Below are 25,142 nucleotides of genomic sequence, written 5' to 3' on the forward strand. Positions count from 1 at the left end.
CCGCTCTCCATTGTATGGCTGCATGGGACTCTGTGACGTTTTTTGTGTTCTGTTTGGATGTCCTATGTTGGAGTATGAATGTCTTTTTCATTGTATGTTGGAGGGGAGAGATTACTAGGGAAACTTACTCTGCCATGATGCTGACATCACCTCCCTGGTTTGTATTTTTATGACCTGTGAATTTAGTGTTTTGGAAAGTCCTTTCCCATTTTTATTTTATTTTATTTTATTATTTATTTATTTATTTAATTTTTTTGTGAGGAAGATTGGCCCTGAGCTAACATCTGTTACCAGTCTTCCTCTTTTTGCTTGAGGAAGATTGTCACTGAGCTAACATTTGTTCCAATCTCCTTCTATTTTGTATGTGGGATGCCACCACAGTGTGGCTTGATGAGCAGTGTGTAGGTCTGTGCCTGGCATCCGAACCTGTGAACCCCAGGCTGCCAAAGTGGAGTGCGCAAGCTTAACCGCTATGCCAACAGGCTGACCCCCCTTTTTCTATTTTTAAAAGGGGTTTTATCCTGTTGTGCTTTTAATCCTTTACATTTAAATCTTTGATTCAACTAGATTTACTTTCGTGAAAGGAACAATATTTTGATAATCAGCTCCTTTTTAAACAACAAGAAAATAACAAATGACTGGTTATTTGTCTCAACACTGTTTATTAAATAAGTCATTATTTTCAACTATTTTGAAATGGTATCCTTATATATTCAATTCATCTTGTATTGAAGCCTAAGCAAAACAGTGTGGTATATCATATGGTGGTTAGGAAGGCAGGTTGTAGAACTAGATTATCTGGCTTGAAATCCTATCTCCTTTGCTTAATATCTGTGTGCCCTTGGGCAAGTTATTTAGTCTCTTTATGCCTCAGTTTCTGCCTCTGTAAAGTGAGATAACAGGGGCCGGCCCAGTTGCTCAGCGGTTAAGTTCACATGTTCCACTTCAGCGGCCTGGGGTTCACTCGTTCGGATCCCGGGTGTGGACATGGCACTGCTTGGCAAGCCATGATGTGGTAGGCATCCCACATATAAAGTGGAGGAAGATGGGCACAGATGTTAGCTCAGGGCAGTCTTCCTCAGGAAAAAGAGGAGGATTGGTGGCAGATGTTAGCTCAGGGCTAATCTCGCTCAAGCAAAAAAAAGAGGAAGATTGGCAACAGATGTTAGCTCAGGGTGAATCTTCCTCACCAGAAAAGAAACCCCCAAAAAACAAAAGCTCATTGTTTTTTTGTTGGGAAATCATATTGAATTATGTCTTCCAATTAAGGAGAGAATCGAAACCTTTATAATATTGAACTTTTCTCTCCAGCAGTTGGGTGTTTCAGAAAGGCTTAAACTCATCAATAAAATCTAGATGTAATTCCATTGAGAATAGCTTGATTGCTTAGTAATGTGTTGGTATTTTAGTTTATTGTAGCTATTAAAGAGATGTTTCTTATTGAAATACATGCAGGAACAGTAATTTAGACATAGTCTGAAGCATTGTGGCCTCCAGTTTTTAAATATAATTTTTGATAAAATAGCATGTCACAGTAGGACGGACATATTACTAAATCAGTAAGGTTCCTCTCCAGAACGTTTGTTCCCTTTTACCTTTCTTTACTAAGGTGGGATTTGCTTGCCACACAGAGAAAAATGAACAATAGTTATTTATAGTTATCATAGTTATAATAGTTATCTTAACTGTAATCTTAGTGGTTAAATGTTCTTGAGAAACAGCCAGGTAGACCTGTTGGTTTTTCCTCCCAGTCTTTTCATAAATGATTTACCTCCTGGAAAATCAGCTGGAGGTTCCCTTATAAAAACACCTCTTTTAGCACACTCGTGCATTTTAGATGATCTTAGGATAGAGTTTCAGGAGATATTGACGAGACTGTAGGTGTAAGACAATTGAAATTTGCACAGAAGTGTGGTGAAATGACCTGCCTACAGCCAAGCAAACTCTCAGATTGACATTGGTGACAGTCTTTTGCTTGGCTTTTGGCACTTTTAAAAAAGTACATGAAATAAGTAGCAATCAGTCCCTGTATAAGAATCATCTGTGAAGCTCACTAGACAAGCGCCTTCCTATGTTCTCACTAATTCAGTAAGTCTGTGGTGGGGCCCAAGAATCAGCATTTATAATAAGCATCCTGAGTGATTCTGTGAAAGGTGGCCTGTGGACCACGTTTTAAGAAACACTGCGTTAGCCCCAAGTAGTCTATTTATGTGACTTATGCATGCAGTTCTTTTCAAGAGTTCTTCCTTTACTCCATCCCCTGGCTTTATTTGTATTTTTATGTACATCCCAGTAAAAGAAAAATTCCTTTACCTCCCATCCAGATCACACTGGAAACGTGCCTGAAAGATAAATCAGTAGTATATGTTCTATTTTAAGAAGTAATTAAATTCCAAAGATTTCCATAAAGGTAGTAGTAGCAGTAAAGTGGGAGTTAAACTTCAACTAGTTTTTCTGGTGTTAAGACTTTGAATCTTGGACAGTCATCTGTTTTCTCTCATCTCTGAACTGGAAAATAGTTCATGCCATTCCTCCATGTCGTGAGCACATCAGATGTCAGATAGAAGTGAAATATGTTGGAGAGCTGCATTGATTCTGTGAAATTACTTCGCTTAAAGCAGAGTTTCTCAAATATGAGTAATCATTGACTTAGCACTTTCAGAATTCCTGCTCTGTCTCTGTACTAAGTATACTCTTATTTACTTGAGATTTTTATTTAAACCAGCTCCCTTTCTTTGCTTCCAATTAATTTAAAACAAGATCTTAACATCCCTTCTTTACATGGAAAGCGAGTATTAGTTAACATTGGTGGGTAATGATAAAAATAAATACAATGAAAATAACTATGTTATTAAGTTTTGGAAATTCAAGCAAAAAACCCTTAATGAAATACAAATGATACTAAATCTATTTGATTTGCAAAATGTGCATGCAGTGATCTGCAAAAAAAAGTCCTGTAATTGGAATGGTTCTGTTTGTGCCTAGTCGGGGCTATTCGGCTCATTGTCACTTAATTTAAAGTAAAGGTAAGGTTTTACATCAGCATTTTCTTTCCTAACCAGTCCAACTCCTATGTGGTTGTAGGGCAGTTAGCCAGATGATAACATTAGATTTTAATAGTGGCCGATGTATACTTTGAACAGTGGGGAAGGAATACAAAAAAGCTAGGTTATCTGCTCCTGTTCACTATAGGCTCATACTTATGCTTATCTTCACCTCAGAAAAAGGAATCCTAAGAAACCTCAGGACATTAAAATAACTTCTTTTTCTCTGTCTCCTGGAGCCTTTCCATGAGAGCAAACTGGGTTGCAGAGGAGGCAAGTCTAGGCATTCCCTAGCATGTTACTGGACTTCCTGTGTAGCTTTGGATCATGGAAGAATATGACGTGGAGGAGGTTCCAGGTGCGGTAGCAGAGTGCAGACATCCACTGTGACCGCTGGGTCACATCTGCTGCTCTGTATGCTGCTGCTCACATCCAGGGAGAGAAAGCAGCGTGAGTCTTCTGGGTGGCCGTAGCAGGAAGCCTGGGCAAATTTTCTTCCACCTGCCATTAAAAATCATGTCCTGTGCCACCACAGTTCTCGTGACTTAGGGAAATGGTGCTTTAGACCCAGGTTTCCTGGAATGCTTCTTAAGCAATGAAATAACACCGGTTGCTCCTCACTTGTTTCCTAAATAGGCCTGTTATGGACTTAGCAGCTTTTTAAAAGTAGTCCTCCAAGCATCTAATAGTTTTATTGTAGTACTGGGAATCTTGTGACTACCAGCTCTTGCTAAATGCTGATATCTGTTTTGTATATTTGAGTCAATGTGAAGCAGCACTTCTTGGATAATAGTGTAATTAATAATTGAAAGACTGATTTGTTAGGATATGGCTAGGATAACTAATAGTCCTCATTTTGAAAGTCTGGTTTGTGAGATTTCTAAGAAGCTAAAGAATGGATTGATCATTAGGTTGAATTGGCAAAGACCCATAGGCAAGCTGCAGATTTCGCTTGCAGATGTTTTTTCCAAATGTGGATTCTGGAGTCGGGGTGCTTGCTGCTGTAGTGGCTTGGCACTGGGAGCTGGCGCTCTGGGCCCTCTGCTGGAGTCTGAAGGAGATCCTGCTGTGCTGTTTCTTCTGTCTTGACTGTTTGGCTTAATTTCCCAAGTGGACACGAGGCTCTGAGCATCTTCTGGCTTGCCACCTGGAGGCTGTGTAACTCTCTGCAAAGGTTCCATTAGTGTCAAAAGAAAGTAATATGTTCACTTGATCATTTGAGTCACTTGGCATCTCTCCTACCCTCCCTATCCCCTATCTTAAATCTTCTCTCCAGACCCATCCCCAGACACCTAAATCATTTAGTAACTGACTTCCTGCCAAATGTGCTTATTTTTGATGTAGTTAAGTTCAGCCAAAGTATTCACTGGGGCTGGGGAGGTGGAGAGAAGGGAAACCTTCTGCTGTTTCTGAAGGTACACTTAAGGATGTTCGTTTAGAGTGGTGCTATTACCTCACTGTACCAAGTTTCTTAGAGACTGAGTGAGTCAGCTTGATGGTGAATCTATATCTCACTTGAAAGGGAAAGAATATAAATTTTATAAAAGGCTTGTATATGTGCTCTTTTGGTAATATGCCTTTTTTAAATCTTTTTTGTTGTTGTTGTTGATTAGCCCTGAGCTAACATCTGCTGCCAGTCCTCCTCTTTTTGCTGAAGAAGATTGGCCCTGAGCTAACATCCGTGCCCATCTTCCTCTCTTCCTCTATGTTATGTATGGGACGCCTGCCACAGCATGGCTTGATAAGCGGTGTGTAGGTCCACACCCGAGATCTGAACCAGTGAACCCTGGACCACTGAAGTGGAACATGCGAACTTAATCACTGCACCACTAGGCTGGCCCCCCTGTTTTTTATCTTTAACGTGATAAACAAATATTGAGAATTTTGATTCTTCACAACCAGTCAGTGCATTTTGTATTGGGCCTATAAGACAAAATTTCGCAGAGATGGTTGCTGGATATTACCTGTTTTATTGCCAACCTTAGAGACCTTATAGTAGATATGGTCCTTAATCTTGTTGTACTCATGAGCTTGTAGCTGTCCTTTATAGTTCCCAATCTAAATGTTTATGGCATAATTACTTATATACATTACATAGTGTTTAGTGAAAATCTGGTTTATTACCTCAGAAAAATCTGTGAAGAAATTTTCCATTAGTTGGAACATGATAATGGTTTAAAAAAAATTATGTAAACCTTTTTACAGTTAAGTAGACAATGTTTTTAAAGATGGAAAAAATGTATCAAAATATCTAACATGTACCTTAGTTTTAGAAAAATTGCCAAATGTGAGAGTGTGCAAAATACTGTGGACTTGCCTCGTCACCTGCACGTACTTTCAGCCTTACTCATTCTGTCGATGTTGACAGCTTGCTCTTTCTGCTTTAGGAGGATGTTCTTGAGTAGACTTTATATTGTTTGAAAGGCCTTGTTAAAAAACGGTTAAATAAAGAGAACACACTAACAGAAGAACATGTCCAACCCCTCGTAAAAAAGCAAACTTGAAAACTTGAGAGCAGCATATATGAAAAGCATAGTTGTCTAAAGCTCCTTTATGAATGTGTTTGGCATTTACTCTAGATCATTTTCGTAGCTTTTTCAAGGAAATGTGACACTAAATGTTAAATAGTCTTTCACTTTAAAGCAGGATCATCAAGCTTAGACTGAATTCTGACTATATGTTCAGTTTCTGATTTGTAGACGTGGCACTTTTTTTTTTTATATAAACGCACTATTGTATTTCCTTTTAGACATCTTTCTTATGGAAAAGAAGACAGGAGACAAATCAACCTGTACCTAGTGAAAAGGATAATAATAGCTAACATTTATTGAATACTTATTATGTGGCAGGCACTATTCTAAGGGCTTTTTACTTCTGCTAATTTACTTAATTTTTCCAACAACCCTGTGAGATACAGATACACTTTATAATCTCACTTAATGGACTAGGAAACTGAGGCACAGATAAGTCACTTACCCAATGTCACATAGGTCATAGATAGCACAACTGAGATTGAAACCCTGGCAGTTTTACTCTACAGTCAACTATGCTGAATTGTCACTTAAAGAAGACGCTTATGTAATTATTTAGGTTTTGGCTTCAGTTGTTGTAAATGTGGCCTTCTTCCATTGGGTAGGAATTTGGTCTCCATTATCAAGGTCTCTGTAAAAGTGATGCAATGTGTATGGTCTATGATGGATCCTTCTCTCCTTCCACTCTACCCTTAGAATCTATGATAGTTCTAACTGCTTGGAAGAGAAAAGAATGACCTGTGAAAAACACTATTACATGGGTTCTAGTTGCTTAGTTAATTGCTTCATAACCCACTGGGGGCTTAAAGCTTGGCAAGAGAGACATGCATTTACTCGTGTAGAATTCTTTGTTTAGGAATCTAAAATTACCTGTAATGAACTGCATTAATTTACTTCTACTCTGAACATTCTCTTTTTGCCTAGCATGTTTCGCCAAGGGATGCATGACTTGAAAGTCTGGCCTAATGTAGAAGCAGATGGATCAGAACCCACAAAAACTCCTGGCAGGACAAGCAGTACTGTCTCAGAAGATCAGATGAGCCGCCTTGCCAAGGTAAAAAAGAGACTATTGGAACAGGCGGAACGCTCTGAGTGATGTCTGTTATAGTATAGAATGACATTATAAATTCTGTCAGATTATTTTTTTATTTAAATTTAATTTTTTAATAATAGTTTTATTGAATATGATTCATATACAGTCACACGCTGCATAACGATGTTTTGGTCAACAACAGACCGCATATGTGACTGTGGTCCCATAAGGTCAGTACCGTCTAGCCAAGGTCTGTAGTAGGCTACAGCATCTAGGTTTGTGTTAGTCCGTGCTATGATGTTCACACAAAGACGAAATTGCCAAATGATGCGTTTCTCAGAACATATCCCCGTCGTTAAGCAACGTGTGGCTGTGCCATAAAGTTCACCTTTGGAAAGTGTACAGTTTAGTGGGTTTTAGTGAATTCACAGAGTTATGCAGTCATCACCGCTATTTAGTTTTAGAACATTTTCATAAAATACTCCTGTATACCCGTTAGTAGTCACTCCCCACTGCCTCCTCCCTCCAGCCCCTGGTAGCCACTAATCTACTTTCTCTGTGGATTTGCCTGTTCTGTACGTTTCATAGCTGTAGCCTTTTGTCTCTGGAATTCTGTCAGATTTTAAATTCTGGATGTTTTGGTGATATTTTCAAGATGACCACCTGCCTTTTTTTTATTGACATAGATAGAACAGTTACATGCTAGAGATTTTTAGGTTGTTTAGAAGTGAAAATTTTTTATACTATTAGCTAGTCTAAATTGCCCTCACTTCACACCCCTCCCCCCTGTTTTTGTAAGCAGACTGAGTTATTACCTTTTTCTTTCAAAATTATTTTAATGAAGTGTTTTCATTTAAAAATACAAAAACAGCTCAACTCTGTACTTAAATCACAACAATATAGCTTATTTTGTGAATACCAATTCACAAAGCACTATGCTAGATACTGTTTAAAGATCCTTTTACAATTCTTTTATTAAGAAACTTCTTTTACTTCTTACATGTAAGTTTCCTTTGCAATCTTGTTAGTATGGTTGACTCTTTAATGTCTGGAGAAAGTTTTGTTTCCAACTATTTTTCAGCTTATCTCAAGCTACATATGGAAAAAATCTTAATTATAAGGAATAAGTACTTGTGCTGGCTAGGCTTTCTGTTTCAATGTAAAATTTTTGTTGTCAAGTTCATTGTATGTGATTTTGTATTACTCTTTTATGGAAAAATGTCATAGCTACCTAATAAACTTTTAAACCAAATTACTATTGTTAGCTTTCCTCTCCATAGTTAAATAAATAAAATTTAATTTTCATTTCAGCTACACATTCTGAGGTTTTGTTTATATTATTACACGGAGTATAGGAAAGTTCTCAAGCTTTTCATATGTCTAGCTTCTCTTTAAGTGTTTCTCTTAGTGATGAATTTTCATTTAATTTATTCTCTGTGACTTTTATAAACCTTGAATATTAACAGAAATTTTATCAGAATCAGCTCATTTGTAGCCTATGGGTCACTATAATGTGAAAAAGGTTAAAACTCAAGCATAAGAAGATATGTTGACAAAGCAAAAGATTTACATGGTTTTTGAGAACCAATATTATGACTCACATTATGGGTAAAACTCCAGATTTGAAGGAGAATGGGCACAGTCAAGAAATATAAAACTGTGTAGTTGACAATTTATCCACTTTGTTGCTCTCTTAAGCAGACTATTTAGGCATCTGTTCACATGTTCCTAATGTTTTTTCCCAATTATTATTATTACTGTTATTATTTTTTTAATTTTTTTTTTTTTTTTTTTGCTGGGGAAGATTTGCCCTGAGCTAACATCTGTGCCAGTCTTCCTCTATTTTGTATGTGGGTTGCTGCTGCAGCATGGTTGATGAGTGGTGTATATCTCTGCCTGGGAACTGAACCCACAAACCCGGCTGCTCAAGTAGAGCACACTGAACCCAACCACTATACCACTGGGCTGGCCCGTCAATTATTTTTTATGGAAGGTTCATAAATAATTTTTATAGGGGCTGGCCCAGTGGCACAGCAGTTAAGTTCACATGTCCCACTTCAGCAGCCCGGGGTTCACTGGTTTGGATCCTGGGTGCGGACCTGTGCACTGCTTGTCAAGCTATGCCATGGCAGGTGTCTCACATATAAAGTAGAGGAAAATAGGCACAGATGTTAGCTCGGGCTCAGTCTTCCTCAGCACAAAGAGGAGGATTGGCAGTAGATGTTAGCTCAGGGCTAACCTTCCTCAAAAATAAATAAATAAATTTTTATAACAACTGACTGACATTTTTCAAACAGCAGTATATGTGTCTTTGGAATTTGTTTCAACTGGCCTTCTGGCTTTTAATGTAGCGTGATGGTACAGTATACATTTCTTAATTTTATCTTTTCAATTTTATGGTAGGAAAAAAGATGTGCCTTGATAATGATCAAGTTTTTAATGATTGAAACAGTAACCCCTTAAAGAGTTATATGGTTCATATTTATTCTTTTACTTGTCAGAGGTCGTGAGCAACTCTAGGAACGATGACTAAGCATGTGCAGAGTTGGGAAGGAGCGTTCTTAGCATTTTTGTTCATCGGGAACAGTCATCATCAACAGTCTGAATTCTTTATATTGGAGAGTATGACAGGTTGAGTCCTACTTTTTCAAGAGCTAGGTATTAAAGTTTAAATGCTGTCTTTATTGCCTAGAGTGGTTACCAGTTTTCAAGTAAGTCTTTGTGCACTGGTTTCTAAATCTTTAAAGCGGGAATAAAGATTAATGAGACTAAGCATCTTACAGTCTTTCTGAAGCTAGTTGGAGATGAGCTTGTTTCAAAATTCTTTGCCCCTAATAGAATTGTGCTTTTTGCAGCTGAGTGGAGAGGAGACTTCAGAGCTTGCTATGCTGTGACAGCTTGCATTAGTCTCATGTTCCCAAGAGACTATATAGAAACCATCAAAAGCAGTAATTACTTTTCTTAAGGGGAACATGCATCATGTTTGAAGCATTGTTGAAGGAACTGCTCCCTCTTTGAAGGAAGCTCTTTTTATCTCTTGGCACTGGGGGCTAATATGTTTCATTCTTTTCTGTTGGTCATGGTGGTTGAGGTTTCAGAACCTTTAACATCCCTGCTGCTGTTGAAGAAGAATGTGCTTTTAACATTATGTCTTAGGTTTGATGCAATTGGAAGCTTGGGCGCTGGGAAGCACTCTACAGTGAGAAAAGAGAGCACTGTAGTATGAGTCAGATTTGGCCATCCTACTGACTCAGGGAAAATAATTGCTAAGGCTGTAAAATTAAAAGTTTAGAATGGATGATTTCTGAAGTCCAATTTGGCTGTTTATATTCTGTGATTCTAAAAGTACTGAAATAGAAATAATTGGGATTATTTGTCTACCTGGATTTTCTAGTTATCACTATAGAAATATATTTTTAGAGATAATGTACTGTATATCTCGTATAGTAGAGAATAAACAGGTGGTCATCAATTTGCAATTGTGAACGTGTTGTGTTCATGTTATTCCTTTTCCTGTGCTGCGTGTGCTGAGAGTAAAGCGTTATTCAGGGCCTGCCTGATGTGTTCTTAGGTGTTCTTTATGTTGTTGTTGTTTGATTAGTGCCTGCTTCTTTACTTAAACTTTTCAGACTGACTTCCTGGAAGCTCTTTCTTTCCCCACACCATGGTGTTGCCCTTGCCTTTTACCAGAGAAAGTGTGCTTTGGTATTTATTGTGGTCTTGACTTCTTAAGTGACTGGAGAGAGTATACTTTGATATTTGTTGTGTTCTTAACTTAAGATTATACTTTGATATTTGTTTTGTTCTTAAAATTGTGCCACGACAGCTCTCTTTCTTCCTCCTTCCCTCTCATTTCTCCTCCTCCTCTGATTTTTTTGGTTCCACATGGAAAAGTTTGTTCAGTTAGATTGTCGTTCTCTTCCTCAAAACATTTTAAAATTGTTTTTGGTACAATATGCTTTTAAAAACTGGAAAAGAGTGTGTATATTCATGTTTCCATTTTCATACAAAAGGAACAGAAATTTTAAATATCGCACTTATATTTCTCGCACTACCGTTTTAAGAAAATAAATGAGTATTCAAACAGATGAGGTTTAAGTGGTTAGAACTGAATGGTTTATTTCTTGTTGCGCTTTGATTTTCTAGCTAATGAATTTACTATGATTGTTTCTAATTGTTGAGAAGGCAGTTGGCCTCAGAGTAAAAAGGTGCTCATAAATCTTAATAATAGTAACACAGAGTTACCATGCATTGTACCCATGAGCCAAAATAAATAGCATAGTGATAATTTTCAAACCGCAACGTAAGAAAGTTTGTTCAGTTCTAGAGCTGCTTCAGTCTTGGCTGCCTGGGGATGATGGGACAGGAAGACTGTAAAATGCAGTGACTATTTAAGTGGCCTGTGGAAAGTGGTGTCAGATAATTATTAAGAAAAGAACCTCAATCTCAAGCTGGACTAAATATTTTTATTCTGACTTACTGCTCAGCTATGAAAGTTGAGTTATAACTGCAGTATGAATAACTGAAGTTTAAAAGCCTGATTTCTAGGTTTAACATTTTTTGAAAGTCAAATCCTTTCGGAGGGATTTTAGTAGAATTAACCTCTCTAACGATTTCACGCATTTTGTGAATGTGCCTAGTTTTTCTTTGAAGAAAAATGAGTGTGAGAAAAGGAAACAAAACTGAATAGTTTTCAGTTTAGTTCTTATTTTTTATAACTTCGATTTCTTAGGCTTAGTAAGGAACAGGAAGAAACGAATGTATTAAAATATATTCTTTCCCCCCCATCTTCCTCATTGTCTTCTCTTTCCCATATCTAAGCTTCCCTAATTAATTTTTACTCATATAGTATCTTTCTGTTTGAATTGATTTGTGACAATAATCAAAGGCCAGGCTTCTGGGGCATTTATTACACTTTCATTAGCCGTGACCCAGCCTTTTAATGATTGTGAGCCTTCCTTGAGCAAATTTGCCCGTTGTTCCCATCTGCTCCGTTTCTCAGCTTGTCATATTGTAAGAGTTTTATGACCAAGATGCATATCCACCTGGGGTTGGAGATGTGACTACCAAGCTTTACTGTTTGATTTATATTTGAATCCGTGTCTTTAGACATGAAAGGTGAGTGCAAAAGCATGCTCTTCCACTGTCTCCTTTTCATTTTAGCAGCTCTGCTTGATGCCTTCGGAATGTGCTTTAGTTTCTGTCAATTTGATTAAGAGGAGGCAAAGAGAAAGTAACGACTAGATGAAAAATGCCTTTTTGCTCTGTGTGACACAGATAGGTTGGGGAATGTTGAGCAGAGTGTATGGGTGAGCATTTGCTACAGTGAAGTTGTGGTAAGATGTGGTGATGTTTCAGGCTGACCCTTGGGTTGCCTGCGTGGGGTCACTCTGGGTCCAGGGTCCAGACCTCAGGTTTATAGCAGTAGGAACTGGATTTTTTTAGTTCATCCAGGAATGATTACTATGTTGAGACTAGGTTCATGCCAATCAATTCAAAGTGTTATTTACAGTCTAGAGCTGTACTGTGTAAGATAATAGCAATAATTCACATGTGGCACTTTGTTAATTAAAATTAAATAAAATTAAAAATTCAGGTGCTCTGTTACCATAATTACATTTCAGGTGCTTAATAGCCCCATGTGGCTAGCAGCTACCTATTGGACAGTGCAGATAGGGAATATTTCCATTATTGCTGTAAGTTCTGTTGGACAGTACTGGTTTAGAGTGCCAATTTTCTAATTTGTAATGGGTGAGTAACCATATTATTATCTTTCTGGTAACTGTATTACTTGTGTCTGCTACCCAGGACACCATTTTTCAAGGCACCTTGGAAATTAAATTAGTCTTCAGGAGATTGTTGATTTCTTAGTGAGCCATGAAGAAACTAGCCTGAAGGAGCTAATATGAGGAGCTAGAAAGTTTGGTGAGCTATTTCTCGCAGTTTGGGGAGATCTTAAAAGGACTTTCTCTCTTGACATTATCTTTCTAGTTGCAGGATTACTTGAATATACTGGCCACACTGCATCTTTTGCATAAACATTGACAAGTGATCATGGTCACAAAATAATCCTTTAAATTGAAGTTAAGATAACAAGAAATTTTTTTGTCATATAATTTCGTGAAGTGGGATTGAGGCTATTTTAAATTATGTTATAGTACTTTTTGACCTGCTGAAACATTTTGCCTTGAAAGAAAATATTTTGCAGTGAACGCATTGCATTGAATGGGTACTTGTTTTGAGGCATTGATTAGAGGAGCTCACCGAGATTTTTATTTTACGTATGTGAACAAGTCCTCTTTATGTCTACCACCATCACCTGCTGTGTCAAAGGCACACTTGTAAATGTTGGAGACACAAAAAGTGTATTACGAGGTTGATGTTGTCATTATTATTAGTGCCATTATGAGTAATAATAGTAGTAACTATAATGATAATCACTATGTATGTATAAAGTGCTTTAATATCTATAAAACCCTTTAGCATAGATTGAGAACTAAAATGGAGAAGTGGTTAAAATCAGGGTTTTGGAGATTTTTTAATTCAGATTCCAGTTGTGTCTTTTCTTTAGTTGTGATCTTGGATTATCTACTTAATCTTTACTAAGCAATGAAATCCTCATCTGTAAAATAGGAATAATATGTAGTTACATCTACTTTTTTGAGTTATTGTAAAGACTAAATATAAATGAGATACAAGATTTAAAGGATTTAGCATATTGTCCAGCAATACTGAGCACTAATAAATGTTAGCTGTTGTTGTTAATTTATCTTATTTGCTTTTGTTTGATTCTACAAGTGTAATGATTGGACTTGTAATATACATTGTTTTTAAACTCATGAAAAGATGGAAGCTCAGAGAAGTTAGGTGATTTATTTAAGGTTTCATGTTTAGTAAGTTGTAGAACCATGAGGTAAAATCAAGTCTTTAACTTCTTTGTAAATGTCTTTCCAAATTTAAGTATCAGTGACGTGTTTAAGATTTAAGAATTGTGAAGTATTTGTTTGCATGGACATTATGTTCTTCTTATCAAGAGGATTAAAATTGAAAATTGAAGAGGCAGAGGGAGTATGAAACCATTCTAGGGGAGCAGAATTTGCTACCCCAAAATGTGTTTCTTTGGCTTGATTATTTTTAGGAATAAGAGACTCAGGAAGAAACTTTTGACCTTCCTCCTAAAAGAATTTTAGAAGGTCTGTTCTAGGAAGGAGCCATCACCATAGATAACTGGCATAATATAAACTAGGTGTGGTAGACAGGGAGGAACATAGCAAGGCCCATTTGATCAAAGTCCTCTGCATGTCCCATTGTCTCTGCAAGGCATGGCAAACAATTGTTTACCAAACATTTACTTTTCCGTCTCCATGTGAATTGCCTTCTTCTCCTTTGAAGTCCCAAACCACTACCCCCAACATCTTCTTTTGTCTTTGGCTGAAGATGGTATTTAAGGGGGTAGCTTCAGCCAGTTTGCTGAGTTACTCAGTTTTCTTGGGTTTCTCCCATTTATACATGTTATTAAACTTATTTAACTTTTCTCCTGTTATTCTTTCACATATTAATTCAATTCTTAGACTAGCCAGAAAAACCTAGAAGGGTAGAGGAAAATTTCTTCCACCCCTACATGGTATATGTACCTGCAGGTCCTCAAGTGGTGCATAAAAGATGAGGCCTAGTAACTCAGTAAATAGGGACTTGCCTGTGGTGACTGAGTGCCCATTACATATTTGTGCTCTGAAGGAACTGGAGTTATAAACAATACTTACGGCTCCAGTTGTTACCAATGCATAAATTAAAAGCAAAAAAACCAAAAAACAGCCACTCTTAAGATTTCTTTCACCCACAGACCTCAAAGGACTAAGGTTTCAGAGGAATGGAAACATAACTGTGAACTGGATATGTGTTGTTCAAAGAAACAATATGATAGGAACTTCAGGGTACAGACACATGAGAGAACCCTCTACTAAGGATAAAAGACAAAGAACAAATGCTGATACAATTGTGGAAACGTTTTAGAACCATGGAGAGGAAGTAGCTGATACTTTTTGTGTGATCACAAAAAAATGATGCAGTTTGAAAGTTAGTAGTGGTAATGAAGTATCATTTATTTAGCCCAAGGTTTTGTCAAATTATTGCTTGATCACAAGATGGTTTTTCAGAAGGTTAAGGAAAAAAGACATGGCTACTCCAGGACTAATTATAACCAATGTGAAGGAACCAGTTGGTGAAAGGGGAATAACAGGAACTTTGGAAAAATCTAAAGAGGTCACATTATATTTTGGGATAGCAGTTATGGTCAAGGAGTGGAATAATTGACCAAGTGAGAGGTTAGTCTTTGGACTCTAAGAAAACAGTTTTCAACAAGTTTGGAGAAAGGCAAGATATTCTGTTAATTTGAGAATGTAAAAGAGAAGATAATCCAAGAGAAACAGTGATTCTCAAGAGGTGATTTGAGTTGGACATGAGAAGGGCTTGTGACAAGAATTGTCTTACATTTGGAAGGAAAAATCCCTCAGGATAACAGAATATTTGTATTTTTCCTTTTGTTTTGAAGGTCCTAAAAGCACATTGAAGAAGAAGGTCTATGTTAGACAACCTAATTGAGTTAGTTGAGTTTTATCTTCTTTATCAAAGTGCTCTTCAGCCTAGTGGAGCTAACCAGATAATTTGGTTAAGTGGTAATTGAAGCTCAAGAATGGTGAGAAGAGGTAGTAGGAAGGCACACACTGACTATAGAGTTATTCACTTTTCCCTTTCCTGGTGCATTACATTTTTAAAATTATGTATGTATGTATTTAAATTTTTTATTTTTATTGTATAACAATCTAGAAAAGTATGCAGAATAATGTAGTAGGCGTCGTGTTCACTGTCAAGATTGAATCTTTTTATTTTTAAGATTCTATTTTTCCTTTTTCTCCCAAAGCCTCCCGTTACATAGTTGTGTCTTTTTAGTTGTGGGTCCTTCTACTTGTGGCATGTGGGATGCTCCCTCAGCATGGCTTGATGAGCGGTGCCATGTCCGCGCCCAGGATTTGAACCGGGGAAACCCTGGGGCGCCAAAGCAGAATGCGTGAACTTAACCACTTGACCATGGGGCCAGCCCCTCAAGATAGAATTTATGTTAACATTTTGCCTTGTTTCACATCTTTTTGAAAAAAGATTTTAAAAAGATAGCCGATTTTTGTAAAGACTTCCCTCATTCTTTCATTTCATAATTTACTTTTTTAAACTCACTGCCGTTTTTGAGATTGATCTCTGTTAATCTATATAGCTCAAGTGCTTTCATTTAAACTGTTGTATAGTATTCCACTGTATGAGTAAATCAATTTATTTATTCTCCCAATAACTTCAGCTTTTTATATTGTTAACAGAGCTGAAGTGAATATCTTTGTGTACTTCTTTTTATGCCCCTTTTTGAGTTTCTTTAGTGTAGAAATCTAGGAGTGAAATTGGATTTCTAAGATGAAGATCTATACATTTTCTATTTGGTTTATTTCTAAATTTCGTGTGGTTTTTGTTGCTGTTGGAAATATCTTCTAAAGATTATACTTTTTGATTGGGAAAAAGGGAATAATTAGGAATTTTGGAATAATATTAATTTCTGTTTATTAATGTTGTATCCAGCAACATTTCTGAACTCATTTCTAATAGTTGGTCTTAAAGTTCTTTTGGCTTTGTATCTGATCATCTGTAAATAATTATTATTTCTTTTTCTTTTGTTTTTTTCAGTAGTGCCGAGATTGAGAAACCCTGGCTTAGATAGAATTTTATTTTATTTTTTAGGGGAGGGAGATTAGCCCTGAGCTAACATCCACTGCCAATCCTCCTCTTTTTTGCTGAGGAAGATTGGCCCTGAGCTAACATCTGTGCCCATCTTCCTCTATTATTTTTTTAATTAAGATTATGATAGATCACAACCTCGTGACGTTTCAGTTTTACATTATTGTTAGCCATGTTGTGGGTACACCACTTCACCCTTTGTGCCCTCCCCCCACCTCCCCCATTTTCCCTGGTAACCACCGATAAGTTCTCCTTGTCTATATGTTAACTTCCACCTATGAGTGGAGTCATATAGAGTTCGTCTTTCTCTGTCTGGCTTATTTCGCTTAACATAATACCCTCAAGGTCCATCCATGTTGATGCGAATGGGACGATGTTGTCTTTTTCTATGGCTGAGTAGTATTCCATTGTGTATATATACCATATCTTCTTTATCCAGTCATCAGTTGCTGGGCACTTAGGTTGGTTCCATGTCTTGGCTATTGTAAATAATGCTGCGATGAACATAGGGGTGCAAGGAACTCTTGGAATTGCTGATTTCAGGTTCTTAGGATAGATACCCAGTAGTGGGATGGCTGGGTCATAAGGTATTTCAATTTTTAACTTTTTGAGAAATCTCCATACTGTTTTCCATAGTGGCTGTACCAGTTTGCATTCCCACCAACAGTGTATGAGGGTTCCTTTTTCTCCACAACCTCTCCAACATTTGTCACTCTTGGTTTTGGATGTTTTTGCCAATCTAACAGGTGTAAGGTGATATCTTAGTGTAGTTTTGATTTGCATTTCCCTAATGATTAGTGATGATGAGCATCTTTTCATGTGTCTATTGGCCATCCTTATATCTTCTTTGGAGAAATGTCTGTTCATGTCCTCTGCCCATTTTTTGATCGGGTTGTTTGTTTTTTTGTTGTTGAGCTGTGTGAGTTCTTTATATATTATGGAGATTAACCCTTTGTTGGATAAGTAGCTTGTAAATATTTTTTCCCAATTAGTGGGCTGTTTTTTTGTTTCAATCCTGTTTTTCCTTGCCTTGAAGAAGCTCTTTAGTCTGATGAAGTCCCATTTGTTTATTCTTTCTATTGTTTCCCTCATCTGAGGAGTTATGGTGTCCGTAAAGATTCTTTTGAAACTGTTGTCAAAGAGTGTACTGCCTATATTCTCTTCTAGAAGACTTATTGTTTCAGGCCTAATCTTTAGGTCTTTGATCCATTTTGAGTTTATTTTTGTGAAGGGTGAAAAAGAATGGTCAATTTTCAATCTTTTACATGTGGCTGTCCAGTTTTCCCAGCACCATGAGTTAAAGAGACTTTCTTTTCTCCGTCGTAGGCCCTCTGCTCCTTTGTCGAAGATTAGCTGTCCATAGATGTGTGGTTTTATTTGTGGGCTTTCGATTCTGTTCCATTGATCTGTGCACCTGCTTTTGTACCAGTACCATGCTGTTTTGATCACTGTAGCTTTGTAGTATGTTTTGAAATCAGGGATTGTGATGCCTCCGGCTTTGTTTTTCTTACTCAGGATTGCTTTAGCAATTTGCAGTCTTTTGTTGCCCCATATGAATTTTAGGATTCTTTGTTCAATTTCTGTAAAGAATGTCATTGGGATTCTGATTGGGATAGCATTGAATCTGTAGATTGCTTTAGGTAGTATGGACATTTTAACTATGTTTATTCTTCCAATCCATGTGCATGCAATGTCTTTCCATCTCTTTATGTTGTCATCAATTTCTTTCAAGAAAGTCTTGTAGTTTTCATTGTATAAATCTTTCACTTCCTTGGTTAAATTTATCCCAAGGTATTTTATTCTTTTCGTTGCGATTGTGAATGGGATTTGAGTTCTTGAGTTCTTTTTCTGTTAGTTTATTGTTGGTGTATAAAAATGCTACTGATTTATGTATGTTGATTTTATATCCTGCAACTTTGCTGTAGCTGTTGATTGTTTCTAATAGTTTTCCTATGGATTCTTTGGGGTTTTCTATATATAAGATCATGTCGTCTGCAAACAGCAAGAGTTTTACTTCTTCATTGCCTATTTGGATTCCTTTTATTTCTTTTTCCTGCTGAATTGCTCTGGCCAACACCTCCAGTCCTATGTTGAATAGGAGTGGTGAAGGTGGGCACCCTTGTCTTGTTCCTGTTCTCAGAGGGATGGCTTTCAGTTTTTGTCCTTTGAGTATGATGTTGGCCGTGGGTTTGTCATATATGGCCTTTATTATGTTGAGGTACTTTCCTTCTATACCCATTTTATTGAGGGTTTTTATCATAAATGGATGTTGGATCTTGTTGAATGCTTTCTCTGCATCTATTGAGATGATCATGTGGTTTTTGTTTTTCATTTTGTTCATGTAGTGTATCACGTTGATTGACTTGCGGATGTTGAACCATCCCTGTGTCCCTGGTATAAATCCCACTTGATCCTGGTGTATAATCTTTTTGATGTATTGCTGTATTCGGTTTGCCAGAATTTTGTTGAGGATTTTTGCATCTATGTTCATCAGTGAGATCGGCCTGTAGTTCTCCTTCTTTGTGTTGTCCTTGTCAGGTTTGGGGATCAGAGTGATGTTGGCTTCATAGAATGTGTTAGGGAGTGCTCCGTCTTCCTCTATTTTCTGGAATAGTTTGAGAAGGATAGGTATTAAATCTCCTTTGAATGTTTGGTAGAATTCTTCAGAGAAGCCGTCTGGCCCTGGACTCTTATTTTTGGGGAGGTTTTTGATTACTGTTTCTATTTCTTTACTTGTGATTGGTCTATTCAGATTCTCTATTTCTTCCTGATTCAGTTTGGGGAGGTTGTAAGAGTCTAGGAATTTGTACGTTTCTTCTAGGTTGTTCAATTTGTTGCCATATAGTTTTTCATAGTATTCTCTTATGATCGCTTGTATTTCTTTGGTATCTGTTGTGATTTCTCCTCTCATTCCTAATTTTATTTATTTGAGATTTCTCTCTTCTTTTCTTAGGGAGTCTGGCTAAGGGTTTGTCGATTTTGTTAATTTTTTCGAAGAACCAACTCTTTGTTTCCTTCATCCTTTCTACTGTGTTTTTTGTTTCAATATTGTTTATTTCTGCTCTAATTTTTATTATTTCTCTCCTTCTACTGACTTTGGGCTTTGCTTGTTCTTCTTTTTCTAATTCTGTTAGGTGTCATTTGAGGTTGCTTATGTGAGATTTTTCTTGTATATTGAGGTGAGCCTGTATTGCAATGAATTTCCCTCTTAGGACTGCTTTTGCTGCGTCCCAAATGAGTTTGTATGGCGTGTTTTCATTTTCCTTTGTCTCCAGATAATATTTGATTTCTTATTTAATTTCTTGAATAATGCATTGTTTGTTCAGTAGCGTGTTGTTTAGTCTCCACATGTTTTGCACTTTTCTCTGCTTTATTCTTGTAGTTGATTTCTAGTTTCGTAGCATTAAGATCAGAAAAGATGCTTGATATTATTTCAACTCTCTTGTATTTATTGATGTTTGCTTTGTTTCCCAAGATATGGTCTATCCTTGAGAATGTTCTATGCGTACTTGAGAAGAATGTGTAACCTGCTGTTTTTGGATGAAGTGTTCTATATATATCTATTAAGTCCATCTGGTCTAATTTTTCATTTAATTCTATAATTTCCTTGTTGATTTTCTGTGTGGATGATCTATCCATTGGTGTTAATGGGGTGTTGAGGTCCCCTATGATTATTGTATTGTTGTTGATGTCTCCTTTTAGTTCTGTTAAGAGTTGCTTTACAAATTTTGGTGCTCCTGTGTTGGGTGTGTATATATTTATAACTGTTGTGTCATCTTGGTGGAGCGTCCCTTTTGTCATTATGTATTGTCCCTCTTTGTCTTTCTTTATCTGTTTTGCTTTGAAGTCTTCTTTGTCTGATATTAGTATAGTGACACCTGCTTTCTTTTGTTCATTATTAGCTTGGAGTATTGTCTTCCATCCCTTCACTCTGAGTCTGTGTTTGTCTTTGGGGCTGAGGTGTGTTTCCTGGAGGCAGCATATTGTTGGGTCTTGTTCTTTGATCCATCCTGCCACTGTGTGTCTTTTGATTGGAGAGTTCAATCCATTTACATTTAGAGTGATTATTGAAATGTGGGGGCCTACCGCTGCTATTTTCTCTCTTGTTTTCTGGTTCTCTTGCATTTCCTTTGTTTCTCGTCCCATGGTTTTTGGATTACTAATTCAGGTATGTAAATTTCTGTATTGGGTGTCTTCTTATTTGTAATTTGTGTCTTTATTGTTGTTATTTGTTTAGTGGTTACCATATGGTTAGTATAGAACATCTCATAGATGAGATAGTCCGTTTTCTGATAGCCTCTTATTTCCTTAAATTAAAACTTTCTATCCCTTTTCTCTTCCCCTTCTAGGTTGTTATTGTCAGATTTTTTTTCCCCCTTTCTTGTGTTATGAGTTTGTGGTTAAAATGACAGGGTTATATCTATTCTTGGTTTTTCCCTTCCTTTTATCTTTAATGTTTTATTTGACTTTTGCTAACCTGTTCTGATGGAGAGCTGCTACTTTCTGTTATTGTCCTTCTACTTATCTCCTTTGCTCTGGGTTTTGTAACCCCTTTCCTTTTTTTGATTTTTCAGGTATGAGGGTTTTCCTGAGCATTTCTTGAGGAGGAGGTTTTGTGGCAATGAACGCCCTTAATTTTTGTTTATCTGGGAAAGTTTTTATTTCTCCATCGTATTTAAAGGATATTTTCGCTTGGTAGAGTATTCTTAGCTGCAGGTTTTTGTCCTTCAGAGTTTTGAATATATCATTCCACTCTCTTCTAGCCTGTAGAGTTTCTGCTGAGAAATCTGCTGATAGCCTTATGGGGGTTCCTTTTTAGGTTATTTTCTTCTGCCTGGCTGCCCTTAGTATTTTCTCCTTGTCCTTGACTTTTGCTAGCTTCACTACCATATGCCTTGGGGTTGGTCTTCTTGCATTGATAAAGTTTAGAGATCTATTGGCTTCTGTCACATGAAGTTCCATCTCTCTCCCCAGGTTTGGGAAGTTCTCAGCCATTATTTCTTTGAACAGGCTTTCTGCCCCCTTCTCCTTCTCTTCTCCCTCTGGTATACCTATAATCCTTACGTTGCATCTCCTAATTGAGTCAGATAATTCTCGGAGAGTTTCTTCATTTCTTTTTAGACTTAGTTCTCTCTCCTCCTCTGCCTGCAGCATTTCTATATTCCTATCTTCCAAATTGCTAATTCTGTCCTCCATATTATTGGCCCTACTGTTCAGTGTGTCTAGATTTTTCTTAATCTCCTCTATTGTGTTCTTCATTTCCAGTATTTCTGTTTGGTTCTTCTTTATCGTATCAAACTCTTTTGTGACATAGCTCCTGAACTCGTTGAGTTGTCTATCTGAATTCTCTTTTAACTCATTGAGTTTTTTAATGATGGCTATTTTGAAATCATCGTTGTTTAGGTTATATATTTCATTGGCTTTGGGATTGTTTTCTGGGTATTTGTCATTTTCCTTCTGTTCTGGAGATTTAATATATTTTTTCATATTGCTTGATGGTGTAGATTTGTGCCTCCGCATAGAGATAGAGTTTAGTTACTGCTTCCACTTGTTTCTCCTGGTGTGGTGGGGGAACAGCTGTTTATACTGCACCAACCAGGAACCCTATCAGCTGTTGCTAACTGGTCCTGGGCCCCTCCTCGTAGTCACAGTGGTCCTGTGGGGTCCCTCTTCAGCTGTGGGGGCAGTCACAAGGGGGCTTCAGGCTGCTAGTGCCTACTGTTGCAGACCACCTAGACTTGCTCCCTCCTTATGGTCTGCAGTGGTATTATGGGCTTTCCCAGTGGCCAGGGGCAGGATCGCCTATATTTGCAGTTCTGTCACTATCGGCACCCACAAAATCTTACTTGTCCACTATAGGTCACAGCAGAGCTATGGGCATCTTCTGCAGTCTGTGGTTAGCTCACCTAGCTGTGCTACTTTTGTCCCAGGGTCTTCCAGCCTTGTGGTTGCCAGGCAGGGGCTCTCTACTAGTGCTGTGCAGAGGCTCTCACTGAGGCTGCTGTGAGACTGTAGAGTTTCCCCCTCGGCCACGGAGCCGGGCCGCTGGAACTCCACCCACCCCCAGTCCTCTCCTAGGAGATCTCTGGTAGCCCCGTGCCCCGACCGGGCGACAGTCGCAGACCATGAGACCGGCAGCGGTAGCCGGCAGCCTGCTGCCCCGATTGAGATTTTCTCCGAGACCCTCCCAGTGTTCTGAATGCTGTGTGGGGCCTCTCCGCTAATGGTAGGTAGAGGCTTTGCCTGCTGCCAGGACGGATGCCTGAAGTTTCCCCCTGGGCCGTGGATCCGGCCACTGGAACTCCACCCAGCCCCAGTCCTCTCCCAGGAGATCTCTGGTAGCCCCGTGCCCCGACCTGGCGACAGCCACAGACTGTGAGACCAGTGGCGGCAGCTGGTGGGCTGCTGCCCCATTCAGGATTCTCTCCGGGAGCCTCCCGGCATTGTGGATGCTGAGCGGGGCCTCTCCACTAATGGCAAGTAGAGGTTTTCCCTGCCGCCTCTGGTGTGGAACTCTGGAGTTTCCCCCTGGGCTTAGGTGTAATCGCGGGGAGCTTAGGTAGGGTTGTGGTCACCTGTTTCCACAGTCGCTCCTCTGGTGTGCGCACCCTCCTGCCCTTGGTGTGTGGCGATGTTCTGGGGGCGTCTGATGGAAGAAAGCTGCTTGCTGGTACTAGGCTGTTTGGGGGTGGGGGTTGGAGAGTTTTCAACTATCTCCACCTCCTCCCGGGGCGAAGTCCGTCCCCCTTCCGATGTATAGCAGCACGGGTCTCTCAGGCATCCTGAGATGCTATATGGATATCCTTTGTTAAGCGATGAATGTCCAATTAGTTGTAGATTTGAAGGGGGAGAGACAAAGAAGACTACTCACGCCGCCATCTTGGTCCTAACTCTCTAATTATTATTTCTTACTTTGATATATGTGTTGTTTTTGTACTGGCTAGTACAAGAAACTCTGGTATAGTGTCTAATAGAAACAACAATAGAGGCATCCTTGTTTTGTTCCTGACTTTCATGAGAATGCTTCTTACATTTAACCATTTGGTAAGATGTTGGATATTAGTCTTGATCTATGTCTTTTATCAGATTAAGAAAGTCCTCTTTATTTTACCAAAACTTTATATGAATGAATGAGTGTTGCAACTTACCAAAAAATTTTTGGGGTCTTTTTGACCATATTTGTTTTTCTCCTTTAACATGCAGGAAACAGTTAACATAACATGCCTAAGGCTGTTGTCTTTAGAAGGACCTGCTTGCAAGAATGGCCTTTGGCTCATGTTTGGGAACTTGGCTTCTGAAACATTCCATAACTGGTGTAGATGTTTCACTGTGCCTGGGCTGTTTGTACATTGTGATTTACGATGAACACCTGCTTTCTTTCTTGGAGTCTAGAATTTTGGTAGTTGAGAGCGGAGAATGCCTGTGTTAGCAGCTTCCAATAAAACCCTAATCTCTGATTCTACAATGGGCTTTCCTAGGCTGCATTTTTCTTGCTAGAGAAAGAAGCACACTCAAGTGTGTCTCTCCTTGGCTGGGAGGGGATGGCATAGGAAACCTGTATATAGATTTCTCCAGACCCCACCTATGTCTTTTTCCCTTACTGAACCATCTAGCTGTATATTCTTACTGTTGCTATATTAAATCTTAGCGGGGATTACAACTGCCTCTGAGTCCTATGAGCCCATCTGCTGATCTTGGGGACCCGTGCAACACTTAATAGTGTAATGCATTACACTAATAGATATTCTGTGTTAAACTGCTCTTACATTCTTGGGATAAATCCTATTTGGTCATGGTGTATTTTTTTCAATTGCTTGATTCCATTTGCTAATTTTCTGCTGAAGTTTTGCATCTATATTTATTAGTGAGAGTTGCCTATATTTCCTTTTTTTTTTTTTTTAACTTTTCTTCTCTAGTTTTAATATCATGGTCATATTGATCTCATCAGCTTTTGTAGATCTGACTTATAAAATCACTTGAGTTTGAAAAAGGAGAATGAAGGGGGAAGAATTACTTTACTCACTGTTAAGGCTTACTATATAGCTATAGTAATAAATGATGTCTTGTTCTTTCCTTTGTATTTTGATTCCTTGGTTTGTGTTTTATGTTTTTATACTATTGTTTTATTTGAAATAGTTATGTCATTTCCAGTAGTCATTATCTGAATTTCTGGTGTATGTATTCCAGTTATTATGATTATTGGTTTTAGCCTTCATTGGATTGTAGTTTTTGATTGTAAACTCATCTTTTGCAAGGCTTACCTTCCTAAATTGTTATACCTGTTTTACTGTTACTTCACATTTTTATCTGTTGTGGGAAGATTTTCAGTTTATAGTCGTCTTCTACATTGTTGAAACTTGAAATCAAACCCCACACCATTTGCTTATCTGCTGCTGATATTAGAGGAACCTAGAGAATGGAAGAGATATATTGGAAAAGTAAGATTGGCAAATGTTTTTGTTTTTTGAAATTTTATTTAAGGAATGAGTTTTGTTATAAGCTGGACATTATTTCTTGTTACAAATCCTAGAATAGATTATCAAATTGATGATTTATGTGGATTTTTAAAGTTTTACCCACATAATAACATGTTTTTTAGTTAGATTTTAGAGAAACGAGGAACATGGAATTATCTAAGGAGGTGTTTTGAAAAATAGGGCATCTTTTATTTTATGCTTTTAATATTAATAGAACTGTCAAAACTGATGGAGGATTTAAATTGTAATGAGATACGTTATAACTGGATATAAAGACTGG

At 37.9% G+C, this 25,142-nt stretch overlaps 1 protein-coding gene across 15 annotated transcripts in view; it reads left to right on the top strand.

The window, feature by feature from the left end:
- PIK3C3 (phosphatidylinositol 3-kinase catalytic subunit type 3) overlaps positions 1 to 25,142 on the top strand; it is a 152,049-nt gene that overhangs the window by 12,751 nt on the left and 114,156 nt on the right. For all 15 annotated transcript variants that reach the window (XR_011542007.1, XR_011542005.1, XR_011542011.1 and 12 more), the window contains exon 4: positions 6,500 to 6,629. Coding sequence is in view for 6 of the 15 variants with exons in the window: in XM_070627570.1 (XP_070483671.1) it covers positions 6,500 to 6,629 (130 nt within the window). In the remaining 9 variants the exon portion in view is untranslated. The remainder of the gene's footprint in view (positions 1 to 6,499; positions 6,630 to 25,142) is intronic.

Source organism: Equus przewalskii, chromosome 7 (genome assembly GCF_037783145.1).
Source record: "Equus przewalskii isolate Varuska chromosome 7, EquPr2, whole genome shotgun sequence".
In the NCBI taxonomy this organism is placed as follows: Eukaryota; Metazoa; Chordata; class Mammalia; order Perissodactyla; family Equidae; genus Equus; species Equus przewalskii.